Source organism: Rhinoderma darwinii, chromosome 2 (genome assembly GCF_050947455.1).
Source record: "Rhinoderma darwinii isolate aRhiDar2 chromosome 2, aRhiDar2.hap1, whole genome shotgun sequence".
In the NCBI taxonomy this organism is placed as follows: Eukaryota; Metazoa; Chordata; class Amphibia; order Anura; family Rhinodermatidae; genus Rhinoderma; species Rhinoderma darwinii.
The window spans coordinates 26,239,667-26,261,828 of record NC_134688.1 but is presented as its reverse complement, the minus strand read 5'-3'; the positions used below and the strand labels follow the sequence as shown (position 1 = coordinate 26,261,828).

Below are 22,162 nucleotides of genomic sequence, written 5' to 3'. Positions count from 1 at the left end.
CTCGGCTCGTTCACTATTCTTGTTGCTCTTGGGGTTGCCGTGGGCAACAGCCCCATTTCCCTTAGCTTCTGTGTACCCTTGTCTGTTTGTCTGTCATGCACTTAGTGAGCGTAGGGACCGTCGCCCAGTTGTACGCCGTCGCTTAGGACGGGCCGTTGCAAGTAGGCAGGGACTGAATGGCGGGTAGATTAGGGCTCACCTGTCTGTCTCCCTACCCTGCCATTACACCAGGTTTCTAAGATTACAGCTGATCACTTGGGGTCCCAGCAGGAGGACACTTTATCAACTTATTGTCAGGGGACCCTCTTAACAAGTAGTGATTGTCCCAAGCGGATAACCACTTTAAAAAAGGGTGGACTGAAGAAACCCAACTTTAATGGATTGTCCAAATGTGGACCAGGGAGGAGATCATAAACTTTCATACTGTGTTATTCAAAGGTGGACAACCAGTTATTTGCTTTTATTATAGAGCATTAGACTGATCTTCTCGGTGATCTGAAATGTACGACCCTTTAATAGAACTTCATGATTACTCTTCAGCAATGGTAATTACAATAAAGAAAGTTTCTTTGTAGTCTTAAGTGTTCTTGAGCTCGCCGCAATCCTGACCTATTATTGCCGGCATTTAAGCTTTGTTTATTGTAATTACTCTTGTGTAAAATGACTTGCCCGCCACATATGGTCTTCTGATTTATTGCTTTTCATGGAAAATCCTATTTTGAGATTTAATTCACTTTACAAGAGCACTTAATATTGCGCATGCTATAACATAAGCTTACCTGTCTGTGCTGGGTTTTTTCTCTCATTTATGTTTCTCTTCTTCTCTAGCATTTAAATCTTCGTCGTCAAGACAATCTTCTTCAAGAACTGTCCCTGCAAAGAATTACTCAGAGGTGGGTAGGACCCTTGTGTAGTTTGAGGTCTTGTTTTATTCAAGAATGTGAGCATTTGTAGCGTTTGTAGTCCGGTGAATCCGGATTACAGCTTAGCCGTCATGCGCAATGAGAATGGTTGAACGCTGGGTGCCATGAGGGGTGAGTCCGACCTGCAGGGCATATTAATAATTCCTTTTTATTATGTACACTTGTATGTCACTTAATTGATAGTTTATTCTATCCCTAACCTAGCACTTTATCTTTGTATATGTCTTAATTTATATATGGACATAAATGATATACACCATAATTACACCGTTTTTTTTATACATGATATGTATTTTTCTATATCTGCTTCACTGTATCTTTACTTATTATATATTTATTGATTGAATATTACTAATGTTGTATTGCACTTTAAATACTGATCACAATTTGCATAATGTTATGCTTGAGAGGCTCTGTGTAGCTGAAACGGGGGACTAAACATTTTTGTTCCATTGGATGTGCTGCCTGGATTTCTTTTCTGCACACTTGTGACGAGGACGGCTGGATCCAGTCCTGTTGGGCTTTGCACTCCGTAAGCCCCCCTGTAGATAGCGCCCCACACAGCCCCCTGTAGATAGCACCACACAGCCCCCCTGTACATAGTGCCATATAGCCCCCCTGTAGATAGTGCCACACACAGCCCCCTGTAGATAGCACCACACAGCCCCCCTGTAGATAATTCCATACAGCCCGCTTGTATATACTGCCACACAGCAATCCCCCCTCCCCTTGTATATACTGCCACACAGCAATCCCCCTCCTTTTGTATATACTGCCACACAGCAAGCCCCCCTCCCCTTGTATATACTGTCACACAGACCCCGCCCCTTGTATAAGGTGCTACACAGCAGCCCCTCCCCCCTTGTATATAGTACTACACAGCCCCCCTTTCCTTGTATATACTACACTACCACACAGCAATCCCCCCATCCTTTGTATTTGGTGCTACACATCAATCCCCCCCTGTATATTACAACACAGCCCCCTCAAAAAAAAATTGTACATACCTTGCCCTGCTCCCGCGATGGGCGGAGCGCTGCACTACCTCTCGGGCAGGACACATGCACAGACCAGCGTGATGATGTGACGTCATCACGCCAGCCTGCGCAGGGAGCCTTCCCAGCGCCTTATAGGCTGCAGGTCTAACGTGGCCTGCAGCCTATTATATTCATTTGTATCTACGTCCTGTGGACGCACATACACAAGAATGTGGCTGTCGCTAGCACCGGGGCCCCCTCTTGTGCTAGTGACGCCACTGCATCCGCCCGCTGCCCGTGACGGGCTTTAAACTTTGGTGAGCGGGCAGACTGTGGAAGGTGTGCGGCCGCGCACCTTATAGGGAACACTGCTCTTAGTATGCGACCATCCAAAAACAAAATATTTTGAAAGAAAAAAAGGTTTTTAAGGTTCAAAAGTGGTAAAATAAATAGAAACCTATATATATGTGATATCACAGTTATCATATCGACCAATAGAATAAAGATAACATGTTATTTATACCACACAAGATTGGAGTAAATTTTTAACGCAAAAAATAATGGTGGAATCGCTGCGTTTTTCCCATTCCCCCAGAAAGAGTAAACATATGCACGCCAAAATGATGCCATTGAAAAATAAAACTCATCTCGCAAAGACAAACCCTTATACGGCTATGTCGAGTGAAAAACAAAAAAGTAATGGGACTCTGAATGCGGCAATGAAAAATTGAAGACCTTATGGGCGTTATCCCAAGATTACGTTTTATCCCCTAACTGCAGGATAGGTGATAACATTCTGAGCGGTGAGAGTTTGACCACTGGGATCCCCACTGATCTCGAGAACAGGGGTCTCGTTCCTCTGAATGAATGGAGCGGCAGGTCTGCTTCTTTCATTCTCTATGGCACTGCCGCAGATAGCCGAGCGTTATCTCCAGCAGTCCCATGGACAGTGAATGGAGTGGCAGTGTGCATGCTCGACCTGCCGCTCCATTCTTGAGGAGGAACGGGACCCCCCCTTCTCGTGATAGGTGGAGGTCCTGACGGTCGGACCCCCAACGAAAAGCATGTTATTACCTATCCTGTAGTTAGGGGGATAACATTTACTCTTGGGACAACCCTTTTAATTCCAAAATAGACTTGGTACTTTAAGGCTATATACACCTTGGAATGTTATTGATTTTTTTTTTTATTAAATCAATGTTTTTTTTGTGATTTTAAGTACTTTTTAAATTTACTTTGATTAAATTTGTCTCACTTTTTACAATACAGCTTCTATGTATCCTGTAAACATGGAAAGTGTATCGTTCTCTCTCCGCCGATTCTGTCAGTTCAGCTGAACTGACGGTTTGGCTGAGAGCAGGTCCTGCGTGTTTCTGACACACAGGATCCACCTTCTATCGTTCAGCTCTAAGTTGATGCAGAGAAAGAACGATACAGCTTCCATGTATACAGGATACATAGAAGCTGTATCGTAAAAAGTAAAACATTTGAAATAAAAGTCAAGTAAAAAAAAAAGTGCTTAAAATCACAAAACACATTTATTTTATCATTTTAAAAAAACTTTTAAAGGTGTACAGAGCTTTTAACGACCTTGCTGACACTTTTTGTATTTTGATTTGTTTTTCTGCTTTGCGTTTCTTTGTAGTAGAAAATATATTTAATCCGAAGGTCCTCGTTGTAAATAAATCCTTTTTTTTTACCTCTGTATAGGAGATAGAGGACAATGACTCCGATCTTGAGGAGGTTTCCTTCGCACCATCTTCACATGTGGACAAAAGGTATGCTGTGCATTGTATGGGAGAGATGTACCAAGCAAAATGGAGTACATAGTGTGTGCCGAATATATTACTTTGTTGTTTTTTTTACCTTTTTTTATGCCTACGTCAACACTTTTAAAATGACAAGAAAAATAAACTTGGCTAAGAGGAATCGTAGAATACAATTTTATTTTTACCAAATTATTGGTGTATATGTACGACAACTATGAGGGGGGAGTAAGGAAGAGAAATGCGTCCAAGAAACCTAGCAATTTGCTCCTTTATTTCATGCCTAATGCGCCATTTTTATAAATTCGTGCATCTTTTGACACAATTGATCAATCACCCACAATATTCTGAATTTCTTGTTTATATCCAAAGGCTAAAAAAACCTGTATAGACTTAATACTTCTCACAGCTAAGGGTTTTCTACAGGTGTATCCAAGCAATTCTCTGTGAGCTAAAAAAAAAAACATCCGGTGTAGTCTAATCCTTTATTCATACTCGCTTCCATCGGACCCCTACTGAATGTACTGTATGTTAGCAAGGAGTAGTGGATAGGTGGAAGGTAGTATTGCTTCTAGTATGACTACAAAGTTTTTTTTGTAGTCTGTTACCATGGAGACCCATGTCGGCATAGGAACGGTTTTCTTAAATGGAAGGAGCTCTTTAATCAAGACTGTTTGCAGAGTTGCTTCATTTGCTTTATTTTAAATACGTTGGAGCAATAAAAAAAATATATACATACCCTTTAATATATACCTGAATGTTATTAAAATTAGTTTTATTATACTAGAACATCTACAGATCTTCAACGACTGATGACATCACTGTATTTTTTGGGCTTTTTATGAATTCTCAGAAGCTTCTAATTCTCAGAAGGTATACATAGTGGATATGTACAGTATGTGGACAGGATGACCGAAACCTCTACTTCTGGCTTGTCAGCATTAACCATGTTACTATATTATAGCACTCGAACAGTTTCCATCCCTTGGAAATAAAAAAAAAATATATATATATATATATATATTCTTTAGGGATTCATGAATAAGCAATCTAATAAAACACTGCAGGTTATCAGACTAGGCCCTCTATACTCTGGAAGAGAAAGACCTTCAGAATTAATGTTTCTTCCTTTTTAGATATATGACAATGATGTATTATATGTGTCAAGATAAATGCATTAATATCAGTGTTTCTGTATAGAAATATGGCAGTGTGTTTAGAATATTAATAATCTCAATGTTAAAGATAATTTCCAGCTGCATGTTATTTATACATAAATTCAATCCACATCGATATATACAGAAAAGACCAGCAAACATAATCAAACCTTTTTTTAAAACACCTGCTATGGCACCATGCATTTCAGACAAGTTTTCATTAAAGCGGCCGTCTCCTCACAGACAACCTCTTAAATATTGGAGATCACCAGCAATCAGTTGATTTTTTTGCTCGTTTTCCCTGCAGCAGCCACTAGAGGGGACATGTAGTATTACATGAAAGCATTCAGTCATGCAATACATGGACGGATTAGGTTTGCTAGAGCCTCTGCTTGTTAGTGGCTCTCCACTTTGGTTCATAAAGGCAGGGGCCACCAGCGGGTGAAACTCCCCATTATGATGTCCATATGCCCCAATAACACTTATGGAAATGGGATGTTGTTATGAGACAACCACTTTAAAGGGGTATTTTATCTACTAACATTTATCACCTATACAAGGGATAGGTTACAACAAAGAGTATTAGAGAGCTAGGACCACCACTAGTCGCTAGAATGGGAACCTCAGTCGCCCATCCCCCCTCACCAACACATCCGCAGTGGGGAGGAGTTGTATGGCCGAGCATACGCACTGCCTCTCCATACAATTCTATGGAAGATACCGAAACAGTAGTTAGAATAAACTTTTAAAGAGCTTGTCCACCAAGGACAACCCCATTTTTCATTGTAGCCCCCTTGGCCGAATGGACAAGGGTATAGCTGCTGAAACCCCCAGTGATAATGGCTGATCATCTACTGCATTTGTACAAATGTAAAATTCTACGACATCTATTGAAGAGTAGTAGAATCTGCCAGAAACAGAGATTATCTTTGCTCTTCGTTCCGGCTGATGGGGAATGAGGTCCCAAGCAGGATGTCCAAATGCCCTAAAAGACTATATAGACAGCGGTTATCCCGAGCAGACAAGTTCCGGGGGTCACATGTGGCCTATTAAAAATAGTGACTATTACAGTAATAATACAGTTAGGTCCAGAATTATATTAAATAACTTACAATTTTTATCCAAATTTAACCTAGAAAAATGCAAAACTATTTTGCACGGTGCCGTCCAAGGTAAGATAATTGACAAAACAGAAAACTAAAAGGTTCCCAATCAAAACCAGCACTCTCTAGGTAGCAGAGATTTAGTATAAAAAAGAATACAAAATGTTTATTAATTAAGAGGTGTAATAGATATAATTTCCTACATTGAAATACAAGCACTTCAGAAATCCAAGGAACAAGGATCCATCATCAACAAATAGGTGTGCTTAAAAACCACAAAGGGTCTGCTGAATAAATAAGTAGACCTCAATAGATTAATAATATAATATCCAGGGCAAAAAAAATATCAGGTTATATATATATGCACATGGATCCAGTGGTACTCATCTATTTGTAGACATAATCAAGAAGCCCCATTGATGAAAATTATTGAAATGATGTTAAATTCAATCGGTTACTCATCCATCAGTGATGATACAGACGGTTGGATGGTATGTGCCTATAATAGAGAGCACATGTTAAGGATCTGCCAGGCACAGCTTCTGTATCCACGCCCATAGGTAATCAGTCTGCACCTGCTTCTATGTCTGTGAGACTGACTCCATCTTCCACCACTCAGGATGGCAGGCTTAGGAGTGGGAGAGCCTATCACAGCCTGGCCAGACGGAGCTAGCTCCCGCCCTCTGTCTATTTATACCTGCCTTTCCTGTTCCTCCTTGCTTGTGATTCTTCTCGTTTGGTTTCCTGGCCCTGCTGCAGCTTCTTGAACTATTTGACCCTGCTTCATATTGACCCTGGCTTACTGACTACTCTTCTGCTCTGCGTTTGGTACCTCGTACACTCCTGGTTTGACTCGGCTTGTTCACTACTCTCCTGCTCTGCGTTTGGTACCTCGTACACTCCTGGTTTGACTCAGCTTGTTCACTACTCTTGTTGCTCACGGTGTTGCTGTGGGCAACTGCCCCTTTTCCCTTTCTTCTGTGTACCCTTGTCTGTTTGTCTGTCGTGCACTTATTGAGCGTAGGGACCGTCGCCCAGTTGTACCCCGTCGCCTAGGGTGGGTCATTGCAAGTAGGCAGGGACTGAGTGGCGGGTGAATTAGGGCTCACTTGTCTGTTTCCCTACCCCCATCATTACATAATCACAAGCCCTATACCTAGTCTACCCTGGTCCCTCACACTACTATGGACCCCCTTGAGACCCTGGCTCAGCAAATGCAGGGTCTCTCCCTACAGGTCCAGGCCCTGGCTCAGAGGGTCAACCAGCCTGATGCTACCATGGTAGTGCCCCTCACCTCACCTATTGAACCCCACCTCAAGTTGCCTAAACGGTTCTCAGGGGACCGGAAGACTTTTTTCTCCTTTCGGGAGAGTTGTAGGCTCTATTTTCGCTTAAACCCCCAATACTCAGGTTCTGAGAGCCAGCGGGTGGGTATAATTATGTCCCGGCTCCAGGAAGGGCCCCAAGAATGGGCCTTCTCCTTGGCTCCTGACGCCCCTGAACTTTCCTCCGTTGATCTTTTCTTTTCTGCTCTCGGTCTCATTTATGACGAGACTGACAGGCCTGCCTTTGCCGAGAGTCAGCTGGTGACCTTACGTCAGGGTAAGAGACCTGTTGAGGAGTATTGCTCTGACTTTAGGAAGTGGTGCGTAGCTTCTCGGTGGAATGACCCTGCCTTAAGGTGCCAGTTTAGGTTGGGTCTGTCGAACGCCCTGAAAGACCTGCTAGTTAGCTATCCCTCTTCTGACTCCCTAGACCAGGTTATGGCTTTAGCGGTACGACTTGACCGACGTCTCAGGGAACGACAACTTGAATGTTTTTGTGTTTTCTCCTCTGACTCCCCCATGATGCCTCCCGAGGTTCCGTTTTTTCGTTCTTCCACGGAAGACTCGGAGGTACCTATGCAACTCGGGGCCTCCGTGTCCCCCCAACAACGTAGAGAGTTCCGCAGGAAGAATGGTCTCTGCTTCTATTGTGGGGATGACAAGCATCAAGTGAACACCTGTCCTAGGTGTAAGAATAAGCAGCCGGAAAACTTCCGCACCTAAGTGATCATCGGGGAGGTCACTTGGGCGCACAGGTATTTCCCGTAAATATGAAACGTAATAAAATCTTGCTTCCCTTTCAGGTCTCTTTTGGTGGTAGGTCTGCTACCGGCAGTGCCTTCGTGGATTCAGGGTCTTCTGCTAATATCATGTCTGTGGAATTTGCTATGTCTCTAGCTATGCCTTTGATTGATTTGCCTAAACCTGTCCCGGTAGTGGGTATCGACTCCACTCCTCTTGCTAATGGTTATTTTACACAGCATACCCCTGTTTTTGAACTCCTTGATGGCTCCATGCATTTGGAGCAGTGCTCTGTACTGTTGATGCAGGGATTATCGTCCGATTTGGTTTTAGGCCTTCCCTGGTTGCCGTGGCATAATCCCACGTTTGACTGGAATACTGGGGATCTTACCAAATGAGGTAATGAATGCTTGACGTCATGTTTTCTCATAGAGAATACGATTGCGCTATCGATTTGGTACCAGGAGCTAAGCTCGCTAAGGGTAGGATATTTAATCTCTCTTGTCCCGAACGTGAAGCCATGAGAGAGTATATCCAGGAATGCCTGGCTTCTTCTTCGTAGGGAAGAAGGATGGTGGTCTTAGGCCATGCATTGACTACCGTAACTTGAATAAGGTCACTGTAAGGAACCAGTATCCCCTTCCTTTGATTCCTGATCTCTTTAATCAGGTTCAGGGGGCCCAATGGTTCTCTAAGTTTGATCTACGGGGGGCGTATAACCTTATCCGCATCAAAGAGGGGGATGAGTGGAAGACTGCGTTTAACACGCCCGAAGGTCATTTCGAATACCTCGTCATGCCCTTTGGGTTGTGTAATGCTCCCGCGGTCTTCCAGAATTTCATAAATGAGATTTTAAGAGATTACCTGGGGGTATTTCTTGTAGTGTACCTTGATGACATACTTGTGTTTTCCAAGGACTGGTCCTCCCACATTGAGCATGTCAGGAAGGTGCTCCAGGTCCTTCGGGAAAACAAACTGTTTGCGAAGACCGAAAAATGTGTGTTTGGGGTGCAGGAGATACCATTTTTGGGTCAAATCCTCACTCCTCATGAATTCCGCATGGACCCCGCCAAGGTCCAGGCTGTGGCGGAATGGGTCCAACCTGCCTCCCTGAAGGCGTTACAGTGCTTCTTGGGGTTCGCTAATTATTACAGGAGATTTATTGCTAACTTCTCGGTCATCGATAAGCCTCTTACGGATCTCACTCGCAAGGGTGCTGATCTCCTCCGCTGGCCTCCTGAGTCTGTCCAGGCTTTTGTGGTCCTTAAGAAGTGCTTTATCTCGGCCCCGGTGCTGGTTCAGCCCAACCAAATGGAGCCATCTATCGTGGAGGTTGACGCGTCCGAGGTGGGAGTGGGGGCTGTCTTGTCCCATTGTACCAGGTCCCTCACCCTTCTCCGTCCCTGTGCCTACTTCTCCAGGAAGTTTTCGCCCACTGAGAGTAACTATGATATTGGCAACCGCGAACTCTTAGCCATTAAATGGGCATTTGAAGAGTGGCGCCACTTCCTGGAGGGGGCTAGGCACCAGGTAACGGTCCTTACCGACCACAAGAATCTGGTCTTCCTAGAATCTGCCCGGAGGCTAAACCCGAGACAAGCTCGATGGGTGTTATTTTTTACCAGATTCAACTTTTTGGTTACCTATAGGGCTGGGTCTAAAAATATTAAGGCTGATGCACTGTCGCGTAGCTTCATGGCCAGCCCTCCTTCGGAGGAAGATCCTGCTTGTATTTTGCCTCCAGGTATAATCATTTCCTCTATTGATTCTGATTTAGTCTCTGAAATTGCTGCTGATCAAGGTTCAGCTCCCGGGAACCTTCCTGAGAACAAGCTGTTTGTTCCCCTGCAATTCCGGCTAAGGGTACTTAGGGAAAATCATGACTCCGCACTATCTGGTCATCCAGGCATCCTGGGTACCAAGCACCTCATTGCCAGAAACTATTGGTGGCCTGGGTTGCCTAAAGACGTTAAGGCCTACGTCGCCGCTTGTGAGGTTTGTGCTAGGTCCAAGACTCCCAGGTCCCGACCAGCGGGCTTACTACGTTCTTTGCCCATTCCCCAGAGACCTTGGACCCATATCTCCATGGATTTTATCACCGATTTGCCTCCATCTCAAGGCAAGTCGGTGGTGTGGGTTGTAGTAGACCGCTTCAGTAAGATGTGCCACTTTGTGCCCCTCAAGAAACTACCCAATGCTTAGACGTTAGCTACCTTGTTTGTCAAACACATCCTACGTCTCCATGGGGTCCCTGTCAATATTGTTTCTGACAGAGGGGTACAATTTGTTTCTTTGTTTTGGAGAGCCTTCTGTAAAAAGTTGGAGATTGATCTGTCCTTCTCCTCTGCCTTCCATCCTAAAACTAATGGCCAAACTGAGAGGACTAATCAGTCTCTAGAACAATATTTAAGGTGTTTTATCTCTGACTGTCAATATGATTGGGTCTCATTCATATCCCTCGCCGAATTTTCCCTTAATAACCGGGTCAGTAACTCGTCAGGGGTCTCCCCCTTTTTCTGTAATTTTGGTTTTAATCCACGGTTCTCCTCCATTTCACCTGGTAGTTCCAACAATCCCGAGGTAGAGGTCGTTCATCGGGAACTGTGCACAGTCTGGGCCCAGGTTCAGAAGAACCTAGAGGCGTCCCAGAGCATACAAAAAACTCAGGCAGATAGAAGACGTTCTGCTAACCCCTTGTTTATGGTCGGGGACCTGGTGTAGCTATCGTCTAAGAACTTGCGCCTTAAAGTCCCATCCAAGAAGTTTGCTCCCCGGTTTATAGGGCCGTACAAGGTCATTGAAGTCCTCAATCCTGTCTCCTTCCGACTGGAGTTGCCCCCATCTTTTCGAGTACACGACGTGTTTCATGCCTCCCTCCTTAAACGCTGCTCCCCGTCCTTGGCTCCCTCGAGGAAACCTCCTGTCCCCGTTCTCACCCCTGAGGGGGTAGAATTCGAGGTGGCCAAGATTGTGGATAGCAAGATGGTCCAAGGCTCCCTCCAGTACCTGGTCCATTGGAGAGGATACGGGCCTGAGGAGAGGACTTGGGTACCCGCCCGGGATGTTCACGCTGGGGTATTGGTCAGGAGGTTCCACCTTCGTTTCCCCAATAAACCAGGTCCATCTAGAAAGGGTCCGGTGGCCCCTCATAAAAGGGGGGGTACTGTTAAGGATCTGCCAGGCTTAGCTTCTGTGTCTACGCCCATAGGTAATCAGTCTGCACCTGCTTCTATGTCTGTGAGACTGACTCCATCTTCCACCACTCAGGATGGCAGGCTTAGGAGTGGGAGAGCCTATCACAGCCTGGCCAGACGGAGCTAGCTCCCGCCCTCTGTCTATTTATACCTGCCTTTCCTGTTCCTCCTTGCTTGTGATTCTTCTCGTTTGGTTTCCTGGCCCTGCTGCAGCTTCTTGAACTATTTGACCCTGCTTCATATTGACCCTGGCTTACTGACTACTCTTCTGCTCTGCGTTTGGTACCTCGTACACTCCTGGTTTGACTCGGCTTGTTCACTACTCTCCTGCTCTGCGTTTGGTACCTCGTACACTCCTGGTTTGACTCGGCTCGTTCACTACGCTTGTTGCTCACGGTGTTGCCGTGGGCAACTGCCCCTTTTCCCTTTCTTCTGTGTACCCTTGTCTGTTTGTCTGTCGTGCACTTATTGAGCGTAGGGACCGTCGTCCAGTTGGTCCCCGTCGCCTAGGGCGGGTCGTTGCAAGTAGGCAGGGACTGAGTGGCGGGTAGATTAGGGCTCACTTGTCTGTTTCCCTACCCCCATCATTACAGCACAACAGTTTCCTTAATAGAAAGCGCACATTTTTCCAGACTAGTATTAAGAGGAGGGAAATAAACTTGGCTCTCCAAAGCAAGCTTGCACGATCCAAATCAAGCCACGTGGCTTAGTATACATCCACCCACATTGCGTAGCTTAGGACATAGAGCAAGTCCAAGTTGTGTCTCCCCGAGCGGGTTCATAAGAGAGATGCATTCTTTGCTCTCCAAGATAGTGGACACAGTCCAGTCAAAACTTTGTGGCTTAGTCTACATCCACCCGCATAGCATGTCTTTGGGAGTGGGGCAAATCCAGATTACAGCGACCAAGCATGGGATCTGCTCCAGAGCATGTACAAGGCGTGTGACGTCAGACACGCACGTGTCAGATACAGAATTAATTGGATAACGCGTTTCATCCCCTCCGGGACTTCCTCAGAGCCGTGAAGGTCCAGAATTATTTGGACAGTGACACATTCGTCATGATTTGGGCTCTGCTGCCACCACATTGGATTTGAAATTAAACAACTGAGATGCAATTGAAGTTTAGACTTTCAGGTTTAATTCAAGGGGTTGAACAAAAATATCCTGTGAAACGTTTAGGAATTGCAACTATTTTTTCTACACACCCGCCTCATTACAGGGGCTCAAAAGTAATTGGACGAATTAACATTACCATAAATAAATGTGTTTTTTTTTAATACTTTGTAGAGAATCCTTTGCAGACAATGACTTCCTGAAATCTGGAACCCATGGACCACGCCAAACACTGCAGCTGTCTTCAGTTGTTGCTTGTTTATGGGTCTTTCTGCCTTAAGTTTTGTCTTAACCCGTTAGTGACCGGCCCATAGTCTTTTTACGTCGGTCACTAACGGGCCTTATTCCGATACCATAGACTTTTTACGTCGCGGCATCGGAATAAGTAAACAGAGCAGGGAACTGTCAAATCTCCCTGCTCTCAGCTGCCAGAGGCAGCTGAGGGCTGGGAGCGTCCCTGCTCTGCCGGGTGAGATCGACTCCTTTTAGATTAGTCATCAGAATAAGATTCCCTCACACTCCTTCTCTTCATGTCCGTCATACACGGATACTGGCTGGTGACCGGCTCATGCAGCTTTTTATGTTACCACCGCATGTGTATAAAAATGGCCGGACCATTGTGCAGAACAAACACTGTTACACTTTGTGTCTCCCTTATTTCCTCATAGATTGTAAGATCTTGCGAGCAGGGTCCTCACTCCTCAGGTTTGAATTGTAAATGAACTTTGTCACTATGTAATGTCTGATATTGTTTGTTTCATGTTCCCTCTAAATTGTAAAGTGCTGCGTAATATGTTGGCGCTATATAAATAAAGATTATTATTATTATTATTATTAGTATCGATCTCACCCGTTTAACCCCTCAGATGCGGTGCTGAATAGCGAGCACCGCATCTGAGTGGTTTTGGAGAGAGGGAGGGAGCTCCCTCTCTCTCCCACCGACACCCGGCGATACGATCGCCGAATGTCTGTGTCTCCCATGGCAGCCTAATAAAGGCCACCAGGTCTGCCTGTAATGAATGCCTGCTAGATCATGCCGCAGGCATGACCTAGCAGATGCCTGTCCGTTTTAAACGGACAGGCATAATACACTGCAATACAAAAGTATTGCAGTGTATTATAATAGCGATCGGAGGATCGCATAGTGAAGTCCCCTAGTGGGACTAGTAAAAAAGTTTAATAAAGTTAATAAAAAAAAAATGTGAAAAAAAAAAATGAAAAACCCACTTTTTCCCCTTACAAACTGCTTTACTATTAAAAAACCAAAATAAAGTTACACATATTTTGTATCGCCGCGTCCGTAACGACCCCGACTATAAAGCTATTACATTATTTAACCCGCACGGTGAATGCCGTAAAAAAATTTTTAAAAAACGACGGAAAAATTGCTGTTTTCTGTGAATCCTGACTTTAAAAAAATGTGATTAAAAAGTGATCAAAAAGTCGCATCTACTCTTGTCGCATCTACTCCAAAATGGTACCAATAAAAACTACAAGTCTTCCCGCCAAAAAAAAAAGCCCTCACACAACCGCATCGGCGAAAAAATAACGAAACGTTACGGCTCTTCAAATATGGAGACACAAAAACAAATAATTTTGAAAAAAAAGCGTTTTTACTGTGTAAAAGTAGTAAAACATACAAAAACTATACAAGTTTGGTATCGTTGCAATCGTAATAACCCACTGAATAAACTTATTGTGTTATTTATACCACACGGTAAACGGCGTAGATTCAGGACGCAAAAAAGAGTGGCGAAATTTCTGATTTTTTTCTATCCCCCCCAAAAAAAGTTAATAAAAGTGAATCAATAAATAACATGTACCTCAAAATGGTGCTATTAAAAAATACAACTTGTTCCGCAAAAAACAAGACCTTATACAGCTATGTCGACGCAAAAATAAAAAAGTTATAGCTCTTGGAATGCAACGATGGAAAAACGTAAAAAATAGCCTGGTCATTAAGGTCTTAAATAGGCTGGTCATTAAGGGGTTAAACAAGTGAAATGCGTGCTTGATCGGGTTGAGATCTGGTGATTGACTTGGCCATTGCAGAATATTCCACCTCTTTGCCTTATAAAACTCCTGGGTTGCTTTTGCAGTATGTTTTGGGTTATGGTCCATCTGTACTGTGAAGCGACGTCCAATCAGCCTTGCTGTATTTTGTTGAATCTGAGCAGAAAGTAAATTCCTGAACACTTCAGAATTCATCCGGCTGCTTCTGTCTTCAGTCACATCATCAATAAACACGAGTGGCCCAGTGCCTTTGGCCGCCATGCATGCCCATGCCATCACACTGCCCCCACCATGCCATCACACTGCCTCCCCCATGCCATCTCACTGCCCCCACCATGCCATCACACTGCCTCCACCATGTGTTACGGAGGATGTGGTGGCTTTGAATCATGAGTCGTTCCAAGCCTTCTCCATACTTTCTTCCTCCCATCATTCTGGTACAGGTTGATCTTAGTTTCATTCTATTCCAGAACTGGGCGGCTTCTTTACATGTTGTTTGGCAAAGTCTAATCTGGCCTTTCTATTTCTGAGGCTGATTAATGGTTTGAACCTTGAGGTGAACCCTCTGTATTTGCTCTCATGAAGTCTTCTCTTTATGGTAGACTTAGATACTGATACACCTACTTCCATGAGAGTGTTCTTCACTTGGGTAGATGTTTTGAAGGGGTTTTTCTTCACCATGGAAAGGATTCTGCGTTCATCCACCACTGTTGTCTCCCATGGACGTCCAGGCCTTTTGGAGTTCACGAGATCACCATTGCTTTTTGTTTTTTTCAAGAAGGCACCAAACTGTTGATTTAGCCACTCCTAATATTTGTTCTCTCTCTGCGATGGATTTCTTAATTTCTTTCAGCCTAACGATGGTCTGTTTCACTTGCATAGAGATCTCCTTTGACCTCATGTTGTGGGTTCACAGCAACAGCTTCTAAATGCAAATGCTGCACCTGGAATCAACTCCAGACCTTTTACCGGCTTAATTGATGACGGGTTAACAAGTGAATATCCCATGCGGCCCATTAAATAGCTTTTGAGATAATTGTCCAATTCCCTTTGGTCCCTTGAAAAAGAAGCCGCTACATATTAAAGAGCTGTAATTCCTAAACGATTCCTCAAATTAGGATGTGAATACCCTCAATTTAAGCTGAGACTCTGCACTTTAAGCCCATATTGATTATATAACTGTATATTTAATATATTTAGGTAAACAGCTAAAATGTCAAAACTTCTCACTGTCCAAATAATTCTGGACCAAACTGTATAATGGGTTATGTAATAAGATGCTGTGATATTATTATGTCAGTATAATGATGTTTAATGATACTACCTTCGGCTTGTACAAAAGTACTGCATATCAATATTATTATTTCTTGTTGTGTGTCCATATTACATATGTATGGTAATTGCTATGTTTTCCGCACTGTCCTCTATAGCGAAGGTCTTGGGTAATATACAACCCACGTATCTTTTTGTATATATTGTTGACTTTAATGAGACAGCTGCTACTTCTTAGGATGAAGTCCGTGCTGTGTAAAGGGTAAGGGGGCACTTACTTTGATGTCTACACTCTGCCTCTGACTACGACTTCTACTTAAATGAAGTGGTGTTTTGCCTCTTTGTTTTCCAGCTCCGGGTTCTTTGTTCTTAGGAAATGAGAAATAATGGTCATAAGGAGGCTTAACACTGGAAAATAGAAAGGAACTTTCATGTTTCTACTCCAGTTATAAAAATAATAATCTGTATATTACGCCAACATAATCCACAGCACTTTACAATTTACAATTCAGACAAGAGGAGTGAGGACCTTCTCCCCAGAGCTTACAACCTATGAGAATTTAAGGGAGACAAAAAATAGAAAAAGCGTTTGTACAGTGATCCTCCATCTTTTATACATATGGGGTAGTACATATAACGCTGCATGAGCCGGTCACCAGCCAGTATCTGTGTATGACAGACATGAAATGCATTAGGTTGCAAGGAGTGTGGCGGATACTGCTGAATGAGGGGGTCAGGTTCTGATAGGAGGGGCTGAAGGAAGGGAGTCGGATTAGGGAATGTTTTAGGCCTGTCTGAAAAGATGTGTTTTCAGGGCACGCTTAAAACCGTGGATATTGGGAATTAATCTGATTGTCTGGGGTAGCGCATTTGAGAGAACTGGTGCAGCACGAGAAAAATCTTGGAGACGAGAGTGGGAGGTTCGGATTTTGGAGGATGTTAATCTAAGGTCGTTGGCAGAACGTAGAGCCCGAGTAGGGTGGTAGACAGAGATGAGGGAGGAGATGTAAGGAGGTGCAGCACTGTGGAGAGCTTTGTGGGTGAGAGTAATAAGTTTACATTTTATTCTGAAGGGAATGTGAACCAGTGCAGTGACTGGCACAGGGTAGAGGCATTGGTGTAGCAGTCCAGTGCAGTGACTGGCACCGTGTAGATTTATCGGTCCATTGTAGTGACTGGCACAGGGCAGAGACATTGGTGTAGCGGTTAGTCATAAAGATTCGCCTGGCTGCTGCATTGAGGATAGATTGGAGAGGAGAGTTTAATAAGAGGAAGACCGAGCAGTAATGAGTTACAGGAGTCAAGACGAGAATGAATCAGAGCGACAATGAGAGTTTTGACTGTTTCCACAGTAAGAAAATTGCGGATTCTGCAGATGTTTTTGAGGTTCATTGCGGCTCAAAAATCAAAATATGGAGAAAACGCCTCTTATTCTCCTGACCTCTACTTCCTTTTGTAGCTGGACTCAGGTAGTAGCTCCCTTTAGCAGCCTCTATGGCAGAGATTATTTAGTCACAGGGTCACCTAGGCGTCATTGAAATGCAAAGTCCCTACTCTCTACTCCCTCCTCTCCCCGCCTTTATGGCGCCGCCTGTTGAATTTTACACTGAAATCAACGCGTGTCTAATGTATACTGTTGCTAATCAGGTCCGCCGCTGGCCCTCTGTGTGCACTATTATGCAATTACATGTTTTCCATCCTGACAACGTTACCTGATCACGGCAGCCAATCAGAGCCCACCTCCCAGATGAGTGTCGTCCAGAGTGACATCATGGTGGTGTGTTAAATTGTATTGTTGTGGTCACATGTCTTGTCTTCAGTACGGATCACTCATCTCAATGCACGAATGCACATAGAGGACTGGGGACCTGAAGAGCCTCGGCATGCAAATAGAAGTTAATCGTAGTGGTATATAGATTCCTACGTTTTATGGTAAGAGAGACCTTGTTTAAGAATTCGGAAAACTTCTTTAAATGTTTGAGTGGGATTCCACAGTATAGATTAGGAACAGCTGAAAAATATTTGAAAAAGTGTTTGTGCCTATGGTAAAATTTTTGATAATGCACTTGTTTAAAGCAGATGTTCAGTTGTTGCATTAACAACTAGTCATTACCTATGGGCAGTGCCTACCTGCTGTTTATGTGCTCCATTAGCGCACCACCGGCTCAGACTGCTGCCCTATCCCTCCTCAGCTTTAGGGTAAGTACATATGTAGCGTAAATACTGAGGATTTTCCGCAACGGATTACAGTAGCAGCAAAATTGATGAGATTTGAACAAATTGTCATCCACACGCTGTGTAAAAATCCCACCTAAAAACTGTCCATAATTTGTGCTTTTTTTTAATCCACAGCATGTCAATTTATGGAATCGCTGGTTTTCTGTTGCGGGTTTTCCCCATCAAATTCAATGGGAGGTAAAACCCGCAACAAATAGCAGATGTTGCACTTTTTGCGTCCGAAAAGCTGTGACTCCTCCACAAAAATCGCAACTCAGAAAAGTTTTAAAAAATATGATACTTACCCAAAATGCTCTGCGTCCAGCCCGGCCCCCAGGGATGACGTTTCATCCCATGTGACCGCTGCATCCAATCATAGGCTGCAGCGGTCATATGGGATGAAACGTCATCCTAGGAGGCTGTGCTCCAGGACATCAGAGGGACATGTTGCCATGGCTAAGTATGTATAGGCTTTTTTACGTGCTGTTTTCCGCAGCGGACATTCCGGACGAAAAAATGTGCCACAATTTGGTGCGTTTGTTTTGGGCTGGAATATCCTGTGGGGACCAGGGTGGATATGCTGTTGTTAGGGATCTGCCAGGTACTTCATCTAGGTATACTCCTGGGATTAATCAATCCACACCTGAGGCCAGACCTGTTCGACTGACACCATCTCCCACCAACCAGGGTGGCAGGCTCAGGAGTGGGAGAGCCTATCGCGGCCTGGTCTGTCGGAGTTAGCTCCGCCCCCTGCCCTTTATTACCTGCCCTGTTCTCTCCCTCAGTGCTTGTAATTCTTTTGGATTCCTGGCCCCACTGCTGCTTGCTCCAGCCTGCTTCTGCCGTGCTTCTGCCTTGCTGCAGTTCTGCTTGACCTGCTTTGCTTTGCCCCTGGCTTGCTTCTGTCTCCTTGCCCGCTTGGGTGTACTCACTTCGTCCTGGTCCTGACTGTCCGTTCGCCGCTCCGTTTCCTCGTGGCGTTCCGTGGCTACTGCCCCTTCCCTTGCATGTTTCCTGTTTGTTTTCCTGTGCACTTAGACAGCGTAGGGACCGCCGCCCAGTTGTACCTCGTCGCCTAGGGCGAGTCGTTGCAAGTAGGCAGGGACAGGGCGGTGGGTAGATTAGGGATCACTTTCCCTTCACCTCCTTCCGGCCATTACATAATTACAAGCCCTTACCTAGTCTACCATTTCTCCTACGCTGACGCTATCATGGACCCCCTTGAGACCCTGGCCCAGCAGATGCAGGGCCTCTCCCTACAGGTCCAGGCCCTGGCCCAAAGGGTCAATCAGGGTGACGCTGCTTTAGTAGTACCCCTCACCTCACCTCTAGAACCCGACCTCAAGTTACCTGACCGGTTCTCAGGGGACCGTAAGACGTTTCTCTCCTTCCGGGAGAGTTGCAGACTGTATTTCCGCCTAAAGCCTCACTCCTCAGGTTCCGAGAACCAGCGGGTGGGTATCATCATATCCCGACTCCAGGAAGGGCCCCAAGAGTGGGCCTTCTCCTTGGCCCCTGACGCCCCTGAACTTTCCTCTGTTGATCGTTTTTTCTCTGCCCTCGGATTTATTTACGACGAGACTGACAGGACTGCCTTAGCCGAGAGTCAGCTGGTGACCTTACGTCAGGGTAGGAGACCGGTTGAGGAATACTGTTCTGATTTTAGGAAGTGGTGCGTAGCTTCTCAGTGGAACGATCCGGCCCTAAGGTGCCAGTTTAGGTTAGGATTATCTGACGCCCTGAAGGATCTGCTGGTTAGCTACCCCTCGTCTGACTCCCTTGACCAGGTTATGGCCCTAGCAGTACGACTTGACCGACGTCTCAGGGAACGTCAGCTAGAACGCTTCAGTGTGCTCCCCTCTGACTTTTCTGCGATCCCCCCCGAGGTCCCGTCTCCTCGCCCCTCCACGGAGGACTCGGAGGTACCTATGCAACTCGGGGCCTCCATGTCCCCTCGACAACGTAGGGAGTTTCGCAGAATGAATGGTCTCTGCTTCTACTGTGGGGACGACAAGCATCTACTGAACACCTGTCCCAGGCGCAAGAATAAGAAGCCGGAAAACTTCCGCGCCTAAGTGATCATCGGGGAGGTCACTTGGGCGCACAGGTATTTCCCGTTAATGTGAAACGCAATAAAATTTTGCTTCCCTTTCAGGTTTCGTTTGCTGGCCGGGCTGCCACGGGCAGTGCCTTCGTGGATTCTGGCTCATCTGCTAATATCATGTCTGCGGAATTTGCTATGTCTCTAAAGATGCCTTGTATTGATTTACCTTATCCTATCCCTGTAGTAGGAATCGACTCAACTCCCCTTGCTAATGGTTATTTTACTCAGCATACTCCTGTTTTTGAACTCCTTGTTGGCTCCATGCATTTGGAGCAGTGCTCTGTACTGGTGATGCAGGGATTATCGTCTGATCTGGTTTTAGGCCTTCCCTGGTTGCAGTTGCATAATCCCACATTTGATTGGAATACTGGGGATCTCACCAAATGGGGTAATGAATGTCTTATGTCATGTCTTTCTGTTAACTCTATTTCTCCCCGGGAGGAGGTAAACACGCTTCCTGAGTTTGTTCAGGACTTCGCCGATGTGTTTTCTAAGGAGGCCTCCGAGGTGTTGCCCCCCCATAGAGATTACGATTGCGCTATCGATTTGGTGCCTGGTGCCAAGCTTCCTAAGGGTAGGATATTTAATCTTTCATGTCCTGAACGTAAAGCTATGAGGGAATATATCCAAGAATGCCTGGCCAAGGGTTTCATTCGCCCCTCGACTTCTCCTGTAGGTGCTGGCTTCTTCTTCGTGGGGAAGAAGGATGGTGGTCTTAGGCCGTGCATTGATTATCGTAACCTGAATAAGGTCACCGTAAGGAACCAGTACCCACTTCCTTTGATTCCGGATCTTTTTAATAAGGTTCAGGGAGCCCAATGGTTTTCTAAGTTCGATCTACGGGGGGCATATAACCTTATCCGCATCAAAGAGGGGGATGAGTGGAAAACTGCGTTCAACACACCCGAGGGTCATTTCGAATACCTGGTCATGCCCTTTGGGTTGTGTAATGCCCCTGCTGTCTTCCAGAATTTTATTAATGAAATCCTGAGAGAGTACCTGGGTAATTTTCTTGTTGTGTACCTTGATGACATACTGGTGTTTTCCAAGGACTGGTCCTCCCACGTGGAGCATGTCAGGAAGGTGCTCCAGGTCCTTCGGGAGAATAATCTGTTTGCTAAGACTGAAAAATGTGTCTTTGGGGTACAGGAGATACCATTTTTAGGGCAAATCCTCACTCCTCATGAATTCCGCATGGACCCTGCCAAGGTTCAGGCTGTGGCGGAATGGGTCCAACCTGCCTCCCTTAAGGCGTTACAGTGTTTTTTAGGGTTCGCCAACTATTACAGGAGATTTATTGCCAACTTCTCGGTCGTCGCTAAGCCTCTTACGGACCTTACCCGCAAGGGTGCTGATGTCCTCCATTGGCCCCCTGAGGCCGTCCAGGCCTTTGAGACCCTCAAGAAGTGCTTTATCTCGGCCCCCGTGCTGATTCAGCCCAACCAAGAGGAGCCATTTATTGTGGAGGTTGACGCTTCCGAGGTGGGAGTGGGGGCCGTCTTGTCCCAGGGTACCAGCTCCCTCACCCATCTCCGCCCCTGTGCTTACTTCTCTAGGAAGTTTTCGCCCACGGAGAGTAACTATGATATTGGCAACCGCGAACTTCTAGCCATTAAATGGGCTTTTGAGGAGTGGCGGCACTTCCTGGAGGGGGCCAGACACCAGGTAACGGTCCTTACGGATCACAAGAATCTGGTTTTCCTAGAATCGGCCCGGAGGCTTAATCCTAGACAAGCTCGGTGGGCACTATTCTTTACCAGATTTAAAGGCATGGTGTCGCCCCAAAAACATGTTTTTTTTTTAAAATTTAAACATTTAGTGTGTGGGTGATAAAACATTGTTCAAATTTTTTTTATTTTTTTCGCGAGTCAGGAAATATTATAAATTTTTTCAAATTTATAATACTACCCATTTTTGGTCACTAGATGGAGCTGTTTGGAGCTAGTTCCCAAAATTGCAGCATTGCAACATTGGGTTAAAAGCTATCGCTCTAGTGAGCGCTCAGCATCCCCCCCTCCTTTATCCTGGCTAGTGCCGGGATAAACGAGGGGTTTGAAAGGTTTAACCTCCTACACTGTGTGTCGCCATTTTTTGAGGTAACCCACAGTGTAGTAGGTTTACATGCAGTAGTAAACACACACAAACACTAACATACATTGAAATCGCTTACCTGCTCCTGCCGCCGCGGCCCGTCCGCTCCCTTTGCTGCCGCTGTTCCATGTGCACTTGGAAGCCGCGACCGGAAGTAGTAATAT

General features: G+C 45.2%; 1 protein-coding gene across 3 annotated transcripts in view; it reads left to right on the top strand.

The window, feature by feature from the left end:
• The window catches only part of MRE11 (MRE11 double strand break repair nuclease), a 297,684-nt gene that overhangs the window by 190,254 nt on the left and 85,268 nt on the right, over positions 1-22,162 (top strand). For all 3 annotated transcript variants that reach the window (XR_012881284.1, XM_075851486.1, XM_075851485.1), the window contains 2 exons: positions 829-893; positions 3,611-3,678. Coding sequence is in view for 2 of the 3 variants with exons in the window: in XM_075851486.1 (XP_075707601.1) it covers positions 829-893; positions 3,611-3,678 (133 nt within the window). In the remaining variant the exon portion in view is untranslated. The remainder of the gene's footprint in view (positions 1-828; positions 894-3,610; positions 3,679-22,162) is intronic.